The following is a 22253-nucleotide window of genomic DNA, read 5'->3' on the forward strand; positions in this document are numbered from 1 at the left end:
TAGACAGAAACTGCATTTAACATCTCTCATGGTGTGACATACAAGGTTTCATAACTGTTTTTAATGAAGGCTGATTATATTATTGTAAATCAACAGACCTTCAGAGGTGGGAAGAAGGATATTCCCAGTACCCTCAGGAGTGCTAAATACTGTTCCAGTAGCAAATCTAAGGAAATAATTTTTATCAGAAGGAAATAAATAAGACTTTGGCATTCTAGCCTGGAACCACCCAGAGGATGTGCCAACAGCTTTTGCTCCAGGCCTCTCTTCTGCCCTAAGCATGGGGAAGGCGTCTTAAAGACAGTCTAAGGAGGAGAAACCCTAGGTCAAGATCATAACAGATTCCTGTATGAGAGAGAGACACAGAAGCTAGCTAAAGCAGCTAGAGTGTGTGTATCTCCCTCTCTGTTACATATAATGTATCTCAATACTATATTCTGTTTTGTCTTCTCACAACTTTGTTGCATAAATGCAAAAATCCATGTTTTCAAGTGAATAAACCCTTTTACCCATAATCTTGCATTCTGATAAGCTAAGTAAATGATCTGACAAAGGAGACATTAATCTCCTGGTCACTGGAGCATTAGAACAGGTGTTGAGCTCCCCATGACACTACACCAAGTTAGTGACAGGGTAACAAGTTGTGCCTTTACAGGAGCAGCAAGCCTGGCTGTGAGTGATACTGCACATACTCAAAAAGGAATAATCACTCCCGGGCTGTCAGGAGTCACTGTGAAAGCTTTGCAACAGGGGGCATGCCCGAATCCCAAGAATTCCCAAGGGAAAGTTTTATAATGTAAAATAATGCTATGTATGCCTGGAAAAAAAAGAAAAAAAACATATAATAATTTTGAAGGCCATCACTGATGCACTGATAAACTAGAGAGTGTGACTAACAAGCATACAGGTAACAAATTATGCAATAGGATTTACGATATATGTAGCAGGTTGGAAGACTATGGGAGATACACATAAGGAACTTGTGTAATTACATGCAAAAACGTGAAAAAAAAGAGGAAATGTCTATGAAAGTCCTTTAAAGATACACAGCTTGGCCAAATACAATACTTCTGGATACATAGCACAAGAATTGCTATATGTACTTAGTATACAGACAAAGTAAAAAGCCAACTACAAAGGCAATGAAAAATGGCCAGCAGAAAATTATAACATGAAGAAGGATGCATAAAAACACCTATCAGGAAATTACTATATATGAATTATAGCTGTAATTTAGATTAGATATAATTTTTATTTTTTTAATCCCACCGCTTGCTGTTTTGTTACTAATAAACAACGTTACGCTTGCTAATTATCAGTTGTCTTGACTAAAAAACCCTAGCTAATAAATTCACCATCAAGTCATCTTGAGTAGATTGGCATGGTTAAGTGATTTTTTTCTCTAGAAATTACCAGGAAGAAGTGAAAGAAGAGATCGGAAACTCTGGCATAGTCAACTGAAACCAGCAAATTAATATGAAGTTAACAAACATACATCGGTCGAGTCTAATCTGATGGCTGTCAGACAACAGAAATTTGATAGCTTAATCTTTACTTAAACGTGTCAGAATGAGAACCCATAAACACAGCATGTAAATTAGGCAGAAGACACCAGCACAGGAAATGCAGGAAACGTGAAGAACTTGCTTACGGGAGATGGTGTCAGGCTGGAACTGAAAGGAAGAGACTTGAGGGAAGTCATTAATGCTTGGGCTTTTTACAAGGACTCTTCTTCACTCTTTCTTTTTTATCCTAATAATAATTTTAGTAACAGACATCACGAGCAAGTTAATGAGAAAATCTTTAAAGGTACCATTCATACAGAAGAGGACTGATACATCTCACAGAAACTGCTGGACAACCTTTAGGGCTGCAGTAATAGAAATGAGAAAAAAAGTCTTATACTTGGGGATTAAAAATTGAAACTTGAGCTATACACTAGAATCTCATCAGTTGAGAACAATTGAGCAGGAAGAGGCCACATTTTCTAATTTATCCCTGGATGACTGTGAACGACCAATATGAAGCAGCTTAAAAGAAAGCAGTCATAAGACAAGACAGTTGAAGTATTTCTGGGAGATGTAGGAAGGCTTGCTAGAAAAGTTGGGGTAAACCCCAGGTAAAACACTGCAGACCATTCTGCTCACTTCATTCAACAGCAGCCAGCTCACACCGCGACATGCTGGAAAAGTATAATGTAGCCCACGCCATCCTGGAAAAAGAGACTGAAAACTATCTGGCTGTCTACCAAAACAAAGACTGAGAGAAGACATGATAGTTATCTGTGTATTACTCACGGAGATTAAAAACAAGAAGGAAGATGATAATCAGTTTACAACTAAAGATAATCTTGACGTAAGAAAAAGTTATGTGAATAAGCTGCTTCTAGAAATCAGAAAAGCATGCCTGACAATTCCCTAATCAGAAAACTTGCTGAGGAGGAAAACAAACCAAAACAAAATCAATCAATCAAACAAACAAATAAAAAAAAAAACCCAAAACAATCAAACAACCAAAGCCCTCAGCTTTTTGGAATACATATATGGAGGAGGTAATATGTGATGCCTATAAAAAGAGACTGGACTTAATGATCAAGAATATCTCTTATAGCTGTCCACGTTCCTGAATACCATGCACAATTTGCCTTTATAAAGCAGCCAAATGGCTAGAATACCGTGTCTCAAAAAGTCAATCAAATTCGTGTCCTTTGGAAAACACGTAACATTCTTCAGGTAAGACTGACAAGTTTCCAGCTGAAATCTCTGATATGACATCTTATTTTAAGGAATTGTCATGGGAAATAATGCTTTGCTCCTCACAGAAGCACTAAAGAAAGTTAAAATTATTTTCAAAAATATAAAGTTATTAAAATAGTTGTCACTAACCTACACAAATGACTGAATGTATTTTGAAAGATATTTCATCAACTCAAGATAGTAGCTGAATATAGGAGAAGGAATAACAGAAGATTACATAAGTGCTTCCTGTGTTACTGGAACATACCGGAAGTGGAAAGAAAACCCACAAAGCAAAGCAGGAGGGAAGGACCAGGAAAACATGCTAAATTGGTCGGCAGGCGAGGCAGATACAACTGTAGAGCACGTTACCTTGCAAACACTGAGACTGGCAGGGGTGAAAGCTGTCTGAAAGTAAATGGAAGGAAAATGTTGGCAGAGCACATTTTGAGTGCTTTTCCCTGACGCTGGAACTTGCTTCCTAGCTGGTATCCCAGAAACCAGAAATTTGTAACCTGTCAACAGCTCTACAAGGCCCACTTTTTCTCCGGAGCTTCTGGAGAGAGAAAAAGCCAAAGATCAGAGGAATTTTATTATGTCTGCTCTGGAGAAGCATTTATTTTACTAGTCTGCCTCCTGGGGAACATTTATTGTTGGAGTGGGATGGGCAGTCCATTACGATAATCATTACAAAAATTAAATTCTGTAAGAGAAGCCCAACCGTGGGAGGAAAGACTATTCATCCTATTCATTTCTGTACATAACATTATCTGAAACGAATGTTGAATTATTAGCTCATTAGTTTTACACACTTGTAAATTCCTAAAATGTAAATGGACATCAATGCAGGGACTGATACTCTGCCTTCATTTCTGAGCTGCTTCTTGGGAAGCATTAGCTGACACAGTTTAAATTTCCAGAAATCCATGACAAATAAAGACAATAAGAACTACTCCCCAAAACAAATGAAAACAAATACCTCTGAAGGAAAACTAAGGGAAAAAATGAAGGGATCACAGGTGACTGACATTTTGAATCTACTAAGTATGGCATGAAAAGCAAAAAGTTCTACCTTGAGAAACTTAGGTGATATACAATTGCTTTTAAGTCCAACTACAATAAATATTTTAAGTACTTCTCCTGATGCACCACACACAACTTGTATTATGCATGTATACAGAAGTAACAATAATTATTAGAAAAAACACATGAATGGAAAAGCCACCCCTCACAAAAGAAAAAGGGTTGCAGTACTGTCATCAACAGTTAACAAATAAAAAGTGAGCCTGTGGGAGACTGGTTGGATGTATTGTGTTGTACACAGGTACTGATATAAATCAGGAGTCTATAGTCCTATCTTCGTGTACACAATCTAAACCACTACAGTTAGGAAAGCCAGAATTTGGCAAACTGACAGTGACTTCTAATAGCAGCTGTAAGACACGTGGGGACCTGCAATGTCTAGGTAGAACCTCTACTAATTGCTGCCGCAAAGGACCACTGAATTTGTATCCATCACGCATGATTCCTTTCCACTGCCCTCCTTCCAGTGCTTCCCTCCCTTCTGACAACTTCACTTAATTTTGTTTTGAAGTCCTTAATTCTCTTGTGCATTTCCCTTCCAAGGACTTCTGTCAAGTTACAGCATTTAAAATATTTTTATCATATTTTATAAACCACATAATAAACATAGGAGGTTGTTAGGTTGGAATCATGACTTTTAGGTTGTTATTAGCTCTTCAAGGAGCCCATGAATAGCATGCTGCTAAAACAGATGAAAGATCCAACATTTACAATGTTCTTTCTTTATTACTAAATCTTTTGTAGGTTTCAGAGATATTGTCATTCTAAGTGTTCACCATGAAAAAAAAATATTTTCATTTATTTATTATCATTACAGTATTTAACTTCTGGACCTGATTTCATAGAATCAGGCTCCTAAAAAGGAAATCCTGATTTTCTCTTTCCTTGGGTGCTGCTGGTGACATTCTTTCGGCTACAGCAATCTGTGGAGAACAGGAACACACTTGTTCATCTGCTTAGCTTTCTGGGAGCCAGCAACAGTTTCCAAAACATAAATTACTTAGGTTCCTACTGAAATTTTCAGTTATTGGCAATAGGCCAAATAGAGTTCTGGTTCTTTTACTTGAGCCGAGAAGCTGCATAATGGCAATATGATGTTGCTAGCTAGTTTTTGTAAGAGATGAAATTCACTTATCAGCTTAACGGAAAAGGAGCTGGGTGTTCTGCAATCAGGTGAGTAGTGAGTGAAGATTTTAATTCAGAATCAACAACCTAAGGCGCGCAGTAAGCGAACACTGCATATTTCTCTCTTTCATCTCTAATGATCCACTGGATCTTGTGGTCAATAGATCCACATGAATAATCCCATGACTGTTTCTGATCACACCACATCTTTTAGGTAGTTGTGTATGAACAGCACAGGAAGAAAAATCTCTATATAGTACCCTGCTCAAGTGTTTTCCATTACCTTTCCCTTATATGCAGTCCATAATGTAAGGATGAGGAAGGCCATGAAGTTACTAGCCCTCGAAGGAATCCCAGAGTAATGCAGAGCATAATGCTTACTTACAAAGAACTTCTAGAGATCCTCTACTGAACAATGGTAGCACACACGAAAGTGTCTTAACCTCCTTTCTTCTGTTCCTATGCCTGAACCAAGAAACCAAGCTAGTATTATTATAAAGCACCAAACTTCAGCAGGAATAGTGAACCTCAGCCATTTAAACACCATGTGCTTCATTGACCACTGTCCACTAAAATGGAACAAGTTTTCTGAAGATCTGATCTCACACAGAGATTTAAGAAGCAGATTTTGAGAACTGGGCTAATATGGAGAATCGGTGTAAGTCCTATGTTTTTCAAAAGAGCATTGCAGAAAAAAGAAACCAACACAAATCTTTCCTTTTATTTAAAAGCGTTCTTCTTTCCACTTCCTTTAGTTAAAAAGGCATACTGGAACAAAGCCAAGCCTGAAAGAGAAGCCTACGCTTTAAAAAGCGTCTATAACTGTCAACAAAGAAGTAAAATCAGTGATCATGGGTTTGCTGTAACCCGTACACCAACTGTATCATTTCTCCAGTCTTTAGGTATTACTATCAAATTCCTTTTCTCTATCAGAATTTTTGTCTCAGTAGAAGTTGAGGAATTTAGACATTTGGAGAAAAAGAACTCCACAGCCTGCTTCAGAGCAGCAGCTCCATCCAACTACCAGATATTAGGAAATCATGCCCACCAATTCCACAACACGTATAAAATATGGTGAGCACATCTTGGGTCCTCACTTTATCCTTCTTATTGTGCCTAAATTAAAAGTCTGGACTTGGAATCAAAGTGTTTTGTCTGGCTGAAATCTGAAAACTGATTTCATTGGGCCTTGTCCTGGTTTGAGGTAAAACAGAACCAATTTTCTGATTTGTAATTTTACTTTTTAGCTGCGCCTCTTCTAACTGACTAAAGCCTGAAATTAACAGCATATTGTTCAGACGCTGATCACACTCAGAGTGATAAGACCTGATTATACCAAGGAATGGTATGCACAGAGGTTGTTATTGCTATAACTACCAAGGTCAGCTAACTTCACTGTTTGCCCCGTTGGAGGGTCGGAAGCGGAGAAGCGTAGAGGGGTCCCACCCGCAGGGAGGAGCGGACGGGACAGATGACCCAAAACTGACCAACAGGGTATTCCATCCCATCTGCATCACGCTCAGTATAAAAGCTGAGGGTTCAAAGGGGCAAGGGGGGCTCTGGCTCGTTTTTTCTTCAATGGCCGACATCTGAGGAGGACCCTGTCTGTTTGTCTGCCTTTGATCCCGATCTGAGCATTCCTGACTCTAGTTCCGGAATTCAGCTCCTGTCTGTTGCTGACTCCAGTCTGGGACTTTCCCTGCATCTGCTGGTGATGCGATTGTCATCCTGGGAGCTGGATACGGTTTTGTATATGTTGTATATTTTTTTTCCTTTAATTTTTATTATTCTATTATTATTTATTATTTTCTTATTTATTATTATTTTCATTAAAGTAGTTTAGTTCTTTTTCTAAACTCGTAAATCTCCTTATCTCTTCCTTTCCTCTCTGAGGAGGGGGGGCGGAAGGGCCATCTGTCGTTCTGCTTGGCCAATCCGGCCAAAAGCACGACAGGCCTGCATACGGCAATATGTGTCTGTGTATCATGTGTTCACGCTGCTTCTGTATTTGAAATGCAATGCACTGCCTACAAATGCTCTTTGCAGATAGCCATAAGGGCTCAATGCTCCATACCACGACCAATTTACAAAAGTATATCCATTCAGATAGCAAATAAAGCAACTAAATTTCCAGCAGAGTTCTATTCAAGTATGGCAAGCTCTCCTAATACGCTGCTTTTCACAGTCTGGCCCCAAATACTTAACAACCAAATGAAGGCAGACAAATTCAAAAAAACCAAAACAAACAATCAGGATTCATATTAACCATTGTGGGGGAAGAGTCGCCTATCTGAAAGTTGGTGAATAAGAACTGACAAAATACTGTAGTCAATAATAACTGGGTCCACCTCAAAAGGGAACATCCTCCCTAGAGTCCCTCTCCCATAACTGTGTTACACAAGAATGAAAACAAACATTATCTTACTCCATCTCAAACTCTTCTACACTGGTTATTAAAATAATTTAGTCAATAAATGACTGACATGTTGGTTCAGTGTTGATGGCTCTCAAATGAAAAGGGCATGTCAACAGCGATAGCCTGCCCCAACTGATCTCTTTTCAGTGAGACTCTGTACTTTCCTTTGCTATTTCTGTATTGCTAGAGCTGCTTTATTCCATGGTGACCTGCAATTTCAATGAGCATGTTACATTACCAAACCAATTAATAGTTGCATTGTTTACATCTATTCTGGAAAACATACCAAAATAAAATGCATTAAAAGCAGTAAAGAGGACATACAGGCTTGCATAACTGCTTTTTCCAGTGTTGCTGACATAGTCCTTCAATATACGAAAGGAAAAGCCGGTTCATGTTCTGGCAGTCTCCTTAGTAGGTAGCAGAACTAGGGACCCTGAATGGCAGAAGGATTCTGGCTAGAATTACAATGGTGAACATTTGGACTGTGTACGCACAACATTATGTGGAAATCTCAGCTGCTTCAATATTGGAAAGATCTTACAGATGCTAGGGCCAAGTATTTCCCAAATATAATTGCAAAGGGTAAAGAGCAGTCAACAACTTTGTTAAGAACTACTATCATCATTACGATTCCAGCTTTCTCCATCTGAGTATCAGCTAGAGTTTGTAAAGAAAAAAAAAAAGGCAACATATTTTGTGAATCTTCTAAAAAAAACCCCTCAGAACTCCGGCATCTGCTTTCTCCTCCAAATCTCTTTTGACAAATGGCAATATATATCATGCTGAAGTAGATGTTCATGATTTTTTGAGATTCTAATGTAATTATAATGTTTTATGTTGTAATTATAATGTTTATGGTTGGACTCGATGATCTTAAAGGTGTTTTCCAACCTAAATAATTCTATGATTCTATGTTATCTGACAGAAAACAGAAACTGTGAAATAACTTATTGTCTTGATCTAATGTGAACTTTTGCATTTAGGAGGATTAAAAAAAAACAACAAGCAAAACCCAACACATTTTTATATTTAAAGACTAACCATTCAATTGAAAATTCCATATTCCTTTCACCAAAAAACAGAACAAGAACTGGAGAAACACAGTAACACTTGCCTACCTAAATTCATTTCTCGACACTCTCACGTAAGTTTTGACAGCAAAAACACGCAAGGAGGAGAAATATGTTTCATGTGTGTCTTCACAGTTCTTCTGCACTCTTAATATGGTAATTTTCAAACTTTTTTTTCTTTTTCTGTGCACTGTCTCCAGAGACAAACATCAAATTTTTTTATTCATCGCCACTTTCCTCACCATCGGAATCACTGAATATGAGAAAACTCTGGCGTTAAGTGCCATGAGAAATCACAGAAAACCACGGCAGACCTAGGAATGAAATCCAGACCTTTCTAACTCAAAAGTTTAGGCTTTGGACATGATTTAATAAGCAGAGAAAAGCACTAGACCTTAGAGGTTATGTACTGGAAGCAGTGACTAAACTACAGGGGGGGGAATACCGAAGAGACAGTAAAGGAACAGTTAAGTCTTCATTAGCTTTGTTGTTCTCCCCCCCAAATCATAATCTTTTATAAATACCAAAGCTGCTTTTACTACCTTAAAGTGACATATGAAAATTCTACACTTAGAAGGTAAAACCATATTTTGAATAAAAATATCATGAGAAGATTTTGTAAAGAAGAGCATCTATATTCCAATAGCACTAGAATATCAAAAAAAATTCTAAGAGGCTTCAGATTATGCTATGCTACTACAACAGCCTTGGCAAGTTTTTTGTAATGACCTTGTATTAAAGGTGGAATCTGACAGGTTTTCATTTCTTCGTGTCTCAGTGGTGAAAGCTTGTAACCATAAATGAATGCTATTTCTAACCACTGTGAGTTACAGAGCTTCCCTAGGCTCTATATTGGATTCACACGTTCAACACCTATACACTTGCACTAGTTTGTATTTTTTGCCATAACACTGCACTGTGTCATTTTTATGCAGATGATACCCTGATTTGTCTATTCTTCAATAAACTCTGTGACAGCCGAGCTAATGCCTGACTGATGTTAATAACCGAACAGCTCAGAACTTTGTGAAGATAATGTAAATAAGACAAATAGCAGCATTTGGGTTTCCTTCGTCTACATATATTCCTTCCTGTTCCAAACATGGACAGCTGCTGTGTTACTTGCCTGATTTCAGGATAATCTTACCTCGAATAAGAAACATGCTCAGCTAATCACATGTACTGAAGAAAAGATCTAAACTGTAGGTCTTCCATAGAGGTAATTCTGGTCCACACAATTTATCTTGGTTTGTCTAGTTTTCAGTCAAAACAACGGGATGAATTAAACCTATTATTTACTAAGATGACAAATATTTATGTAGAACAATGCAATAAACTTTATCATAAGCTGCAAGAAAATCAAGGAGATCGTTGGGTAGAACATGACCATTGATGAAGATCTGTTGAAGTCTTGAGAAACAAACTGATTACTAACTAGAAGATAATATGAATCATTGCACAACTAATCAGGCAATAACAGAGTATATTTGTAAAACATTCTTCACATGATCCCTCCTGATTTAAACTTCATACAAACTGATACTTTGTTCACTGACATAATGAGAACAAGCAAAATAAATCAAGTGAATAAAGTCCAGAGTGATCTTCGCCTCTTGGATAAGATGCATTTAGACAGTGTATCAACTGCCACGATGATTTATATTAGAGATTGAGATGCATGCTTTAAGTAGCGTTGTTAAAGCTAAATTTATTTTTTTGTTTCTGAAGGAAAATCAGTCTCCTCTTTTAAAAGCAAAGCAGAAACAACATACCTCTGCATTTGTAGAAGAGATGACTGAAAGAAAAAAGTGCTTTTCAATGGACCTCAAGCATAAGGACAAGTTCTTAAGGACACAGATGCAACACAAGTCAAGAAAAAGACGCATCTCAAAAATCCCCCAGATATCCAACAGTCTACAGAAAATAGCACTGTTAATATCAAACTTGTGAGGAAAGTGAAATAGAGTCAAAGGCATTTACAGTACTTAAAAGTGTAGTACTAAGTCAGCAAAAAGTTTGAAGGTATCCCCCATTAACAGGACATCCCCTAGAACCCGCAGAAATACAGCTTTTACAACAGTTTTGGAGAGAGAATATAGCATTGTGTATGTAGACTGCGTGGGTAGTACAGTAGTTTTTCATCACGAGGAGGAGCGGGACTATGATATGAATGTTATTTCTGCCTGAGAAAATTAAAAATACAACTTCATATGTAGCTAAAATGGGGAAAGAAGCATGGCAGAAATAGTTACCAATCCACCACGTTTTCATATAGATTGGATGGCACACGTTCTGCAACGTTAAGGCAATTACATCTTGCCTCTGCAAAAAGTCTCTTGGGACTTGCGACTCTTCTTGGGAATTTCACCATTTCTAATCTGCGGGCCTCGGGAGTCTTAGGAACAGGAAGGAATGTTGTACTTCTCAACAGGCAGATAATAAGAGATCTTTCTGGAGGACTTGCTTTCTCCTCCTGCAACATCAGTTGGTCTTCGCAGTCTCCTTTTTTTTATAGCAAGTTGGCATATTCATCCCCATTCCCAATAACAACAAAACTATCAGAAATTCATATTCAAATTTTGAAGGGTTAGTTATAAAGTCAAGTGTCTAACTGCATTAGGTTAGTGGGGCAGCTCTGGAAATAACTTTTTAATAGCATCTGACATGGAGTGTATCAGAGAAGTGAAAATGCTGAGTGCAGAACTCCATTCCTCAACTAATTACATTTGAATAAAGACACTTGGCCTCTCTCTTTCACCTGCTGACTGAAAACTGACACATCATTAGCAGCTCTGATAAGACCACTGAGCCTGGAAACCATTGTTAACTGCTGCCAGAAGATATCTACAACAATACTGTCACCAAAAAGTCACAACAGCAACAGCCCTTCTTAAGAGGTCAAGAAGGTCTTCAAACTGGTGCTTTGATAGAGGAAATGCTCATTTACAGAGCTCAAGTTAAACAAATCTCATCTGGTGCATTAAGGAACAGTCCTTAAAATAATTCATGCACTGAAAGACCTCTAGTCAGACAGACTGAGATTTTCAGGCAGCATCTTTGGATTTTGCTTCATCAAATTCAGTGCTGTGAACAACAATTTTAATGTTTAATTTCACCCCTTACTCTTTCAAATACTTCTAAAGTAGACTTCTTGGAAATGTCACAAGTATTCTGTCCAGAACACAAGTGTCCTGCGGCAGCATCTGCCCAAGGTAGTCCAAAGGAAGACCTTTCCTTCTATGTAAAACCCATGTATTTACCCCTTTCTGGAGACCACCAAAAATTTTCATGAGGTTTCTTCTAGCTAACAGAAAGTATAAAAAAGAAATAAGAAACCCACAGTAAAATAAAGCAATGGTAGCACAAATCTAAGCTTTAGCTGTGGAATCTCTGGCCCTTGAGATACTTCAATTTGACTGGAAGGCTCTGAGCAACCACATCTAAGTGCACAGTGGCTAGGTCCAGATGACCTGCAGACCAGATGAACTTCCAACCTAAATTGATTCTAAGTGCCACAAAGTAAGGGTAAACTAGAGAGTTCAACAGCTGCTTTACAACACTTAATATAAACAGCCTTCATAGAACCATAGAATCATAGAATTGCCTTGGTTGGAAGGGACCTTTCAGATAATCTAGTCCAACCATCAACCTAACTCTGACAAAACCCACCACTAAACCATGTTCCTAAGCACCACGTCTACCCATCTTTTAAATACCTCCAGGGATGGTGACTCAACCACTTCCCTGGGCAGCCTCTTCCAATGCTTGATAACCCTTTCAGTGTAAAAATTTTTCCTAATATCCAGTCTAAACCTCCCCTGGCACAACTTGAAGCCATTTCCTCTTGTCCTATCGCCTGTTACTTGGGAGAAGAGACCAACCCCCACCTCGCTACAACCTCCTTTCAGGTAGCTGTAGAGAGCGATAAGGTCTCCCCTCAGCCTCCTTTTCTCCAGGCTAAACAACCCCAGTTCCCTCAGCCGCTCCTCATAAGACTTGTGCTCCAGACCCCTCACCAGCTTCATTGCTCTTCCCTAGACATGCTCTAGCACTTCAATGTCTCTTTTGTAGTGAGGGGCCCAAAACTGAACACAGTATTCAAGGCTTGGCCTCACCAGTGCCGAGTACAGGGGGACCATCATGTCCCTAGCGCTACTCACCACGCTGTTCCTGAGACAAGCCAGGATGCTGTTGGCCGCCTTGGCCACCTGGGCACGCTGCTGGCTCATATTCAGCCAGAAGTCAATTAACACCCCCAGGTCCTTTTCTGCCAGGCAGCTTCTCCAGCCACTCTTCCCCAAGCTTGTAACGCTGCATGGGGTTGTTGCGACCCAAGCGCAGGACCCGGCACTTGGCCTTGTTGAGCCTCATACCACTGGCCTTGGCCCATCAGTCCAGGCTGTCCAGATCCCTCTGCAAAGCCTTTCTACCCTCAAGCAGATCAACACCCCAGCCCAACTTGGTGTCATCTGCAAACTTACTGAGGGTGCACTCAATCTCGTCATCCAGATCATTGATAAAGATATCAAAGAGAACTGGCCCAACTTCAACAAAGTCTGAGAAAACACTTAAGGAAAGAGCACTGAATGCAATGTTTGAGAACAAGGGCTCTAATATTCTGCTTATAGACAATCCCACAAGGAGGGGGGGGGAAGGTGGAGACCAGCAGAAGTTTTCTCATGCTAATAAAGTGCAAACAAAATTTCAAGATAGGTGGTTCCACAGAATATCACCTCCTAACATGCTCTGGAACCCTCAGATCTCAGGACAGGCATGAGGGTCAACTTCACCCGCTGACAATGGCAGCACAAATTACAAACTTTCAGAAAGGAAAGATGAAGATCCACAGATAGAAGCATAGATGTAAGAGTGATGGATTTCAGGGAGATAAATGCCAAAGGAGAAACTCCTCCTGAAGCAAAGCATTCCCTGAGTTGTGACTTGCCATTTCCAGTGCTGTGTTAGACAACTGCTTGCCAGTTCAGTGTTGTACTTCAAAAGGAAGAACAGATCCTTCTTTACTGCTTAGACAGAGCCATGTGAAAAGCAGTAAGGCGTCAGCTACTTTATGTCTTCCACCACAGGAGATTACAAGGTGGGTCCTATGCTTTTGGTAAAAGACAGAAATATTGCAGTATTGAATTTCTCGTGGATATTGGGTACCTTCATCACAACGCTGTTCAGCCCCGAAGGAAAAGCTGATGACTTCTTGAAGGTACTGTGCAACTGAGCAAGAGAATTCAAAAGATAATGCATAGCTACAGATTATGAGATTTTCTCTTATCACAGTGTCAAACCCAGTTTACTATATATAGTTTTAGCTGTTTATTCGATATGCATGTGCACTTCTGAAATAAGGGTGTGTTAATGTTCACAGATGAGTGGGGCCCATGAGTACTTCTGACTCATTTTATAATTCCTGTGCCCCCAGGGCAGTTTCTGTTTGAATGGCAATATATGGGTACATGAAGTAATCTCTGAATACAGATGATATTATGCTTATTTGTGCCAAAAGTTTGCTTCCATGGATGTCCTTCGGTTTTGTATGTTTGTTTGTTTGTTGATAACAAAGGTCTTAAACTCTTGACCAGTGTTACACAGCATCACAGCCAAATACATGACAATAAAGAGTAAAGCAAACTCCATAGCATGCATAGAAAAATACGTGAATTAAACTTTATCCACTCCCCTCACTCATGACATCCAATGCATGCAAAGTTTCTGAGAAAAAGATTTTACAAAAAGCCATGCAAGGGTTTAAAAAAAATATGAGCCGCAATTTAATTATTGATTTGATTATTCTAATACATAAATACCATCAGTTGGCTGTGTTTTCTCTGATTATTATTACTGTTCTACATCTTCAAGCTAGACAATGTACATAATTGAACTCAACAAACACTGTGAACATGAGAGTTCTTAACTTCCAAACTAATGTAACCAAGCATATTTGCCTTAAAATCTGATGTTTAATTACCAAACAACTCAACTTTATCTAGCAGAAACGTTAGACAAATTTTAGTAAAATATATCTTTTCAGGATTTTTTGTGTATGTTCATATATATACACACATATGTATATATACACATGTATGCATACATTTGTATGTACATACAAGTAAAAATACACCCTTCAGGTTACATTTGCTACATCACTGCTTCGTTAAAATTCAGGAAATGGTTTAAGGAACAACTGACCTTACATGATTAGTTCTGAAAGGCATACTTCTTTGTCACATTGATTTGTGACAATCACCTTGCTGCTCTGAAGTCATAAATCTCTGAAGAGATTATAGTATGCCTCTCTGTATATTGGTATGCTCTCAGAAACAGCTATGATCATTTTATAGCAGTGTGAAAATATGGGGGATGCTTAGGAGACACTTAAGTCCACTGTTCTCTGTTCAGATATTTATGACTATGTCTAGAGATAAAAAATATAAATTACATTTACATATTTATGAGCATTTTTATGTAATATCTTCATTTTTATTAAAATGCCATCAATATCCCTACATTATTATAATGCAAGTCAGAAATCTAACTACAATGCACTTGGTTTTACCTTTTTCCTAAAAACTTCCTAAATTAAACCAATTAACCAAATACAGTATGAGTAGTGATGACTGATAAACAATGAAAATAGTCTGCACTTAGGGGTAATTACGAAACTGTAAAAAACTAATCTATTATACCATAAGATCTAAAAATAGCTTTTTCAGTTTTGAAAAGCAGAAAAAACCTTGTGAGAAACTACACGGGCTGCAGAACCATGCAATGGAAATTGAAGAGTGCAGGCAGAAACTCACCTCTAGCTTTGCTCTTTGTAGCAGCCACTGGAAGCAAGGAAAAGATTGCACAAGAAGAAGAGAACAAAGATAGATTAGACAGAAGTTTGAGCAAGTAAGAATACAGAGAAACTTTATCACTATCGATCCAAAGCTAACAAACACCGTTTCTAGGATTATTTGACCTATTTATTTGAGACAGTACAGTTCTATGAGATAGTTCAGATCTATGATTCTGTCAGAAGACCTGTGTTGAGAATTTAGAAAATATATCACAAAACACACTCAAAAAGCATGGCAAGGAGCGCAGAAAAATCACGGATCATTAATCACAAGTAGGTGAGAGCATATGTACACATATTTGTGAATTCTAAAACTTGCACCACAATTTGCCTTGCCAAAAGTAGATTCTGAATACCTAAATCTTACATCATTGCCTTGCTCCTATTTCTTGTAACATCATTCTCCTGTGAAGCTGATGCAAAAAACCATCAGTTAAACTGCAGGTACTCCAATTATTTATAATCTATGTTTTATGATCGTTGTTTTTCTTCATTGAAGCTTTTATCTTCAGATAGTTCTTGCACCCTAATGGAGCATGCAAAGAAAAAGGAGCAGACCATATTTTAACAGTTATCAGTGTTCAAACTCAGAGAAAAAGGGGCAGACAAGGGACAGACAATACAGCCTTCCTTGAGTTTCCTGAAGCAAAACACAGTTTCATGCTATTAGTTCTAAAGACACAACAGGGTCACAAAAACAATAGGAGCTTAAAATGTTCTGCTAACATCTGCCCTACTGCCAAAATCAACAGAATCATTATTTTCTGTTTTGTGAGGCTCATGGATAATGTTGCTGATATACAATATTAATCAGAACCCAAAGTGAAAAATGGAATCACTCTGTTAGCTGTAAATTACAGAAAAGATACTATCTACAACTCTTCAGACTCTCAAGTGCACTCTGAAATGGCAGTCATGCAAGAGCATCTTCATGAAAAAAGGTACCTCAGAAAAAAAATGTAATTCTTCTTCTGCTGGCCCTTCTTGTAAGGGAGAATTACGTTAACAATTCAAAGGCGGCTACACTTGTGACCAAAAGAGAAAAAAAAGGAGAAAGACCAAATCCCCTTTCTGCTCTCTTTGCTTCTCTTGTTCACACCTAAAGGTTTTAAGTTGTGGGGGTTTTTTGTTTGGTTGGCTATTTTCTTTTTTTTTTTTTTTCTTGGTCTGGTGTGGTGTCTCACCAATCAGTCTTTACGAAGACCAGTAAGGAGAGCATGGCAGTGAAAGCGAAGTTACCATATATGAAGAAAATGTTGAAAAAATTAAACATTTCATTTTATGAATGCATACAAATATGTCAATTCTCTAGCTTTTTTCTTTGCGTTTTTAAAAATTTCCTCACTGATCCCTCCTCTACCTTACAGATGTACCATTCTGCATTGCCATCATTCTTCTGGCAGTGAAAACAAAATTAAAAAAGGTGTCCCATGATGTCTGAAATCAGCATTACTCCACAAAACATCTCGGCTTTGGGGAGATACAACAAATGCAGATGCTTCTGCAGAGCTGCTTCCATAAGGCTGTTTAACAAGACATATTCACCTGTAAAACAGCCAGTAAATCTTACATGCACTAAAAATTGCTCGTGTAGTAAACAAAATTAATGGTGCCATTCTAATTTTATAATAAGTGAACAGTTTCTCCTTCATGCAAATATAAGTTGATAATGAATGCATTGAGCTCATCAACCTGTTCATTTTCTTACGCTTCCCCTTCTTTTTCAGTCCTGAGAACTACATCTACATGAACACATTATCACTTTGAGACAGAATAATCTTTTAAATTTAACAAAGGTCTGGAGGAATCAAACCCTTCCCTGGTAATCTAAAAGCATCAGGAGACTTTATACTCACACTAATCATTCCGAATAAAAAGATACATTTGTGTGTGCATATATGTATAAAATATGTATATGAAAAATTCTGTATGTACTTTAATTGTTCAGAATAAATATAAAATACGAACATATATGCACAGGTAAATTATATATAATCTATGTGTATGGGTAAATATATACATGTATATTAATCAATGTGTATGGTTACATATATTCATGTATATTAAAAGAATCCAACATTCTATGATCAGACAGCTTTATTTTGAAGTATGAGCACTAGATAGAGAATTATGACCTATCATGTATCAGTAAATAAAGAAAAGATATAAATGAGGTTGTACGTTATAATTGGAAGTAGGACAGGTTACTAAGCTTGTTAGACCAATTATAACTCTCTGCAAATCCACTAATAGAGGACTAGATGACAGTAACCTTCTTAAAAATGTCATGTTCAATACTTGTAAGTTTTACCATTGACAGCATGGTCCAATTACAAGTCAATTCATAAAGTTCAAACTGCACAACAGCCAAATTAGGTGAAAATGGTCTTTCAAAATATAATTCTGCCTATTGAAGGGAACTCACAGGAGCTGTTTCCATCAACGACCCATCTTTTTGATACCTAGCATGAGGGAAAATTCCCTTTCATTGTTATCACTGAGGTTGGTATTTCTTTTTCCAAAGGTGAAAGAATTTTTCTCTCTTCCCTCTTTACTCTCTTTGTCACTCTGTGTAAAGAGAAGACAATTTTCAACCTATATCCAATATGTTTGAAATTTTTTATCTACCTCTTCTTGTTATTACTGCATGAAAAGTCACAGGAGGAGACAAGCATAGATAAATGTTTCAAATGAGCACCATCAAGACTGAAATTTAGCAGAGGGAGGCTGATCTCTTGCTTAGAGCACCAGGTATGGGATAACTCAGCTTTTATTTGCCAGTGACAAAAGACCTGCGGGTTTCAACAAACAACATTACAGTCGAAGGATCTGCATTGGCTTTATGCCTTCAGCAAATCAGTTGATTTCTCTGCATTTCACATCACACATTCTCTTTTTGTCTACCTTGACTTCTTTGCTTGCTGACTGAAGAGACAAGCTCTTCAAGGCAGTGAGTCTCCCACTTCTCAAAGTAGGATACTTGTAAGATATTGATTTAAAACTTCTGTAATACAACTAAAGTGGATTAGGACTGGCCAGCAATAATTTATGGGCACAATGTAACCTGAAAACTGGAATTTACTGCATTTAGCTGGCACTTACTTAAGTTGGCTAAATTAACAAGCTAATCAGGAAATGGATAAAAAGTAAATGCAATGACTTCTGGTATTTCCCCATGTTCAGAGATTTCTTTAAAATCCAGACCACATTTAGAAGGGCATTTTTCTTCAGTTACTCTGCCTTTTCTTTCTTAGGAAACTGATTTTGGACAAGCAGGCATACTACAGAAAAGTGTGAACAGTGACCTTTGCTGGAATTTAAGGAAGATTTTAAAGACCAGAGAAGACAGACCGACAAAGAGGAAAGAAAGACCATATTCTCAAAAGTCAGGCTGAAAGGCACAACAGAGCTACTAGATTTCTAGGTAAGACTGAGAAAAAACCCAACTCTTCTATTAATCCTGAATTCTACCAAGATTAAATAATATTTTATTTTCTGAAGGCTCTTCTGGCCACAGCATATGCAAGACGAAAGGGCTGGCTACTAGAGAAAGGTCCAGGAGTGAGGGGATCACAGAGCAGCAAGAAGTCAAGGTCAGAGATCTCACAGGAGTCTACTCTGAGGGATCAGGAAAAGGGAGAAAAATTGTGCAAATTTCTGAATTGTGACAGGTAATTTTCACAGAACTAAGGATTTTACGGCATTTTTAAATCAGAAAAGCATTTCTGCTACAGCTGTGCTGCTGAAACAATGTTTTTAAAAATCACTGCCTGAATCTACAAAGCTGGATTCAAATTTCAAAAACTCTAATATACCCTTGCTCTCAAATATCAATAATATATTGTGCTTTATTTTTCTGTGATATATCTTTCTGACTTCTTGCTTTTTGTATGCCAACAATTGTTAAATTACATTCTTTGATAAATGATGGCTACAAGTTGTTCAATATTTTCTCCACACTCAGCTGTCTCTATGCTGTTCAATTTTGTGGACATTTTTAGACAGATTTGATATAGCATTTATTTTATTTTTCTCTTATATGTGATTTATTATTTGATTTGGGGTTTTGTCTTTTGTCTTTGGAAAAAAACATGTCCTTCCAATTACTTCAATAGCTCAATAAAAATAAAAAAGGGAAGAAGTATTTCCCCCAGATGTCCAGCTTACCTAACCTTTCAGAAAATAAGGGGAAAGAAAAAAGAAAAAGTGAAAGGTTTGAGGTCAGCGTCTTGTTCTCATTCCACCTATTACATGTACTAAGAACGCAGCTAGAGGAAAATCCAGTACAATATCTAAATGTTATAATGACTAAATAGCTCTTTTCAAGAAAAGAAACAAGATGAAAGTCACACTCATAAAGCATTGATTTTATCCTGAATACAGTAACCTACAGTTCCAGCAAATCTGGAGGTCCTCTCATCTTCAATAAAAAATTAAGATATCAGCAGTCTATAGGATGGACTTATTTGTTCATCTGTATTTTTATTCCAGTCTTAAAAACTTTTGTGATCATGGAATACTAAAAATTGTCAGAGAAGCAGCATACGTAAAAAAACCAAAACAACAAAACCCAAACCAACCCCCCTCCCCAATACACCCAAGATACAATTTTTGATGATAATAACCTTCCATATAATGGAAGATTTCCAATTTTCAAAAGAAAAGGAAGTATTTTTACACTGCCTAAATTTAGAATTTTCTTTTTAATTTGATGATGTTGACAACAACTGCATTTTTTTCCTTCTGATAAACTGATGGATTATGACTGGTCATTTAGGTCACCTAAATGCCAGCTCTGATTCTCTGACTGGAAAAGCTCCGCTGTGTGACAGAAGGTTTAACAGGATCATTTTCTCCAAAGAATAATGCAAATTATTAGGCTCTCACAGGCTAAGAGACCCATTCAAAGCAAAGATACCAGTATGTGCTGTAATGCAGCACGCCTCACCACCTCCTTTTCAACAACAGCATTTTCCAAAAGCCACTGAAGGAGAAAGAAACCACCATCATCACCTGACAGTGGGATTTTGAGTCTTCTGCATTCAGGAAGACATTGCTGCCTAGTCTTCGAGAGTGGCCAACAGATGACAGAGAAACATGGGACTTTGGGAGTTCTTTTAGATTAGGATACAGTTTAAATAACCTAGATACATCCCCATGGTTAAATTTCTTTACTTCTCATTTTCTGACCTCTCACCTAATTGCCTTTATTGATGCGCTTTTCCATTTTATAGTGAATATTCTTTTTTGTTTGTAAGTTCTGCTCACTCTTCTCCTGAAGATTTCTAAAATATCAGTTAGTGGCATTTGCAGATATAATCGGAATGCATATATTCCTAGGTAAATCTTCATCTCCTTATTTCTATAACCATTAAAGATCTGTGCAGTCATATATATGTAATTATATGGAATTCAAACATGCAACCCTCTACTATTTATTTCATCTTTGCATCATCCTATCCACAAGTTCCTAAGATGACATCAGGTAATTTCCATCAGAAAGAGATACACTTTGCTTACTAAACTTATTGATCGATCTTCGAAAAAACAAGAACCTTTCTGGTTCTGAGAATTTAATAAATTTTTCCCCTCAGGGTTTAAGAGAAAACCTACAAATGAACTCATATGCAAAAAAAGTACGGGATTTTGCAATGACAAAAAAATGACTGATTTCTTTTATCGCAACTATAACTTTACATGTGTATATAATATAATGAATACTGAATATATGCTACATACTAGGGATTATGCATCTCTATTGTGATTTGCAATCATCTTTCCTCTTAGAACATAAAATATATTCTTAAAGATACCCTTGAAAAGGGGACAAAAATGCAAATTGGAAGGGTTATAAAGAGGTCGACTACTGCATCCCCTGGGTTTGAAGCAGTATGAATTATGTGTGGACATCTCCTAACAGATTGCCTAACATATTGTTAAAACCTTTGGTGACAGGGACTCCAAAAGCTCTCCAGGTAATCTGTTTTAGTGCACAATTCTCCTCTCAATGGCAAATTGTTTTCCTGACATATAACCTAACCACCACATGTAGGAGACTGGCCCAATTGCTTAACCCTTCTCATACCTTCCATGAGTATAAATAACAACAGAACACATACTTCTTTCAATGTAACCCTTTGCAAATTTGAAGACTTATTATTTCTCTTCTGTGCCAACAATCACGTTTTTACACTTTCTTAAGATATGTATTCCAGCTTCCTCTTTATTGTCTTTCCTTTCTTTTCGCTGGATTGTCCACAATTTATCTACATTGATCTAAAATCAGGCAAGATATCCAGCTGAGGTGCCACCAGTTCAAAGGGGAATACTTACTTACGATGCCTTCCACCTAGCTCTTTGGCTGTGCACTCCCAAATAGCACTTGGCTCTAAGAGAACAGCATCACATTGCGTTAAAGCCCACAATGACCCCTTAGTCCTCCTCTCCATATTCTTGTACACTTACTATTCACCATTTTGGTTTCACATATTTATTTTATCCTTTCTGAATACAGGACTTCACCTTGTCTTTAGAAGATTCTGTTGCTTCAAAGTTACTTCCCCCATTTATTAAGGTCATCTTGAATACTAACACACCTCTCCAATTCCATGAATAAATACTAACATGACTGTTAATCTATAAAGCACAAACCTCTCTCAAAGCTACATACTGTACCACATTATTTTTGTATATCTGTTAGTCTGTTGAAGAAGAAAATAATTCTTGACAGCAGTAGCAGACATTCAAATCCAAGACTAACAAAGTCATGAAGGACTTCAGTTGTGTTCAGTGCATCTACGTTCAGCCCATAAGTAGCAAACAAAAAAACACTCCAAAAAACCACCCCATAAATAAGCAACTTTTTGCTAAACAAAACAAAACTAATCCATCTTACCTAATGTCCCTCCTACCCACACTATAAAACCTGTAGGCAAGCCAGACATATACTATATAAGCTAACATGCAGACCC

The 22253-nt window shown here is 37.6% G+C and overlaps 1 protein-coding gene across 4 annotated transcripts in view; it reads right to left on the bottom strand.

Moving 5' to 3' along the window:
• The window catches only part of CADM2 (cell adhesion molecule 2), a 668106-nt gene that overhangs the window by 214274 nt on the left and 431579 nt on the right, over window positions 1–22253 (bottom strand). For 2 of the 4 annotated variants that reach the window (XM_074599232.1, XM_074599214.1), the window contains exon 2: window positions 15242–15268. The exons of the other annotated variants lie outside the window; for them this stretch is intronic. In XM_074599232.1, coding sequence (XP_074455333.1) covers window positions 15242–15268 — 27 coding nt within the window. The remainder of the gene's footprint in view (window positions 1–15241; window positions 15269–22253) is intronic. 4 annotated transcript variants of the gene reach the window in all.

The sequence above is a fragment of the Larus michahellis genome, chromosome 1, assembly GCF_964199755.1.
Source record: "Larus michahellis chromosome 1, bLarMic1.1, whole genome shotgun sequence".
Lineage (NCBI taxonomy): Eukaryota > Metazoa > Chordata > Aves > Charadriiformes > Laridae > Larus > Larus michahellis.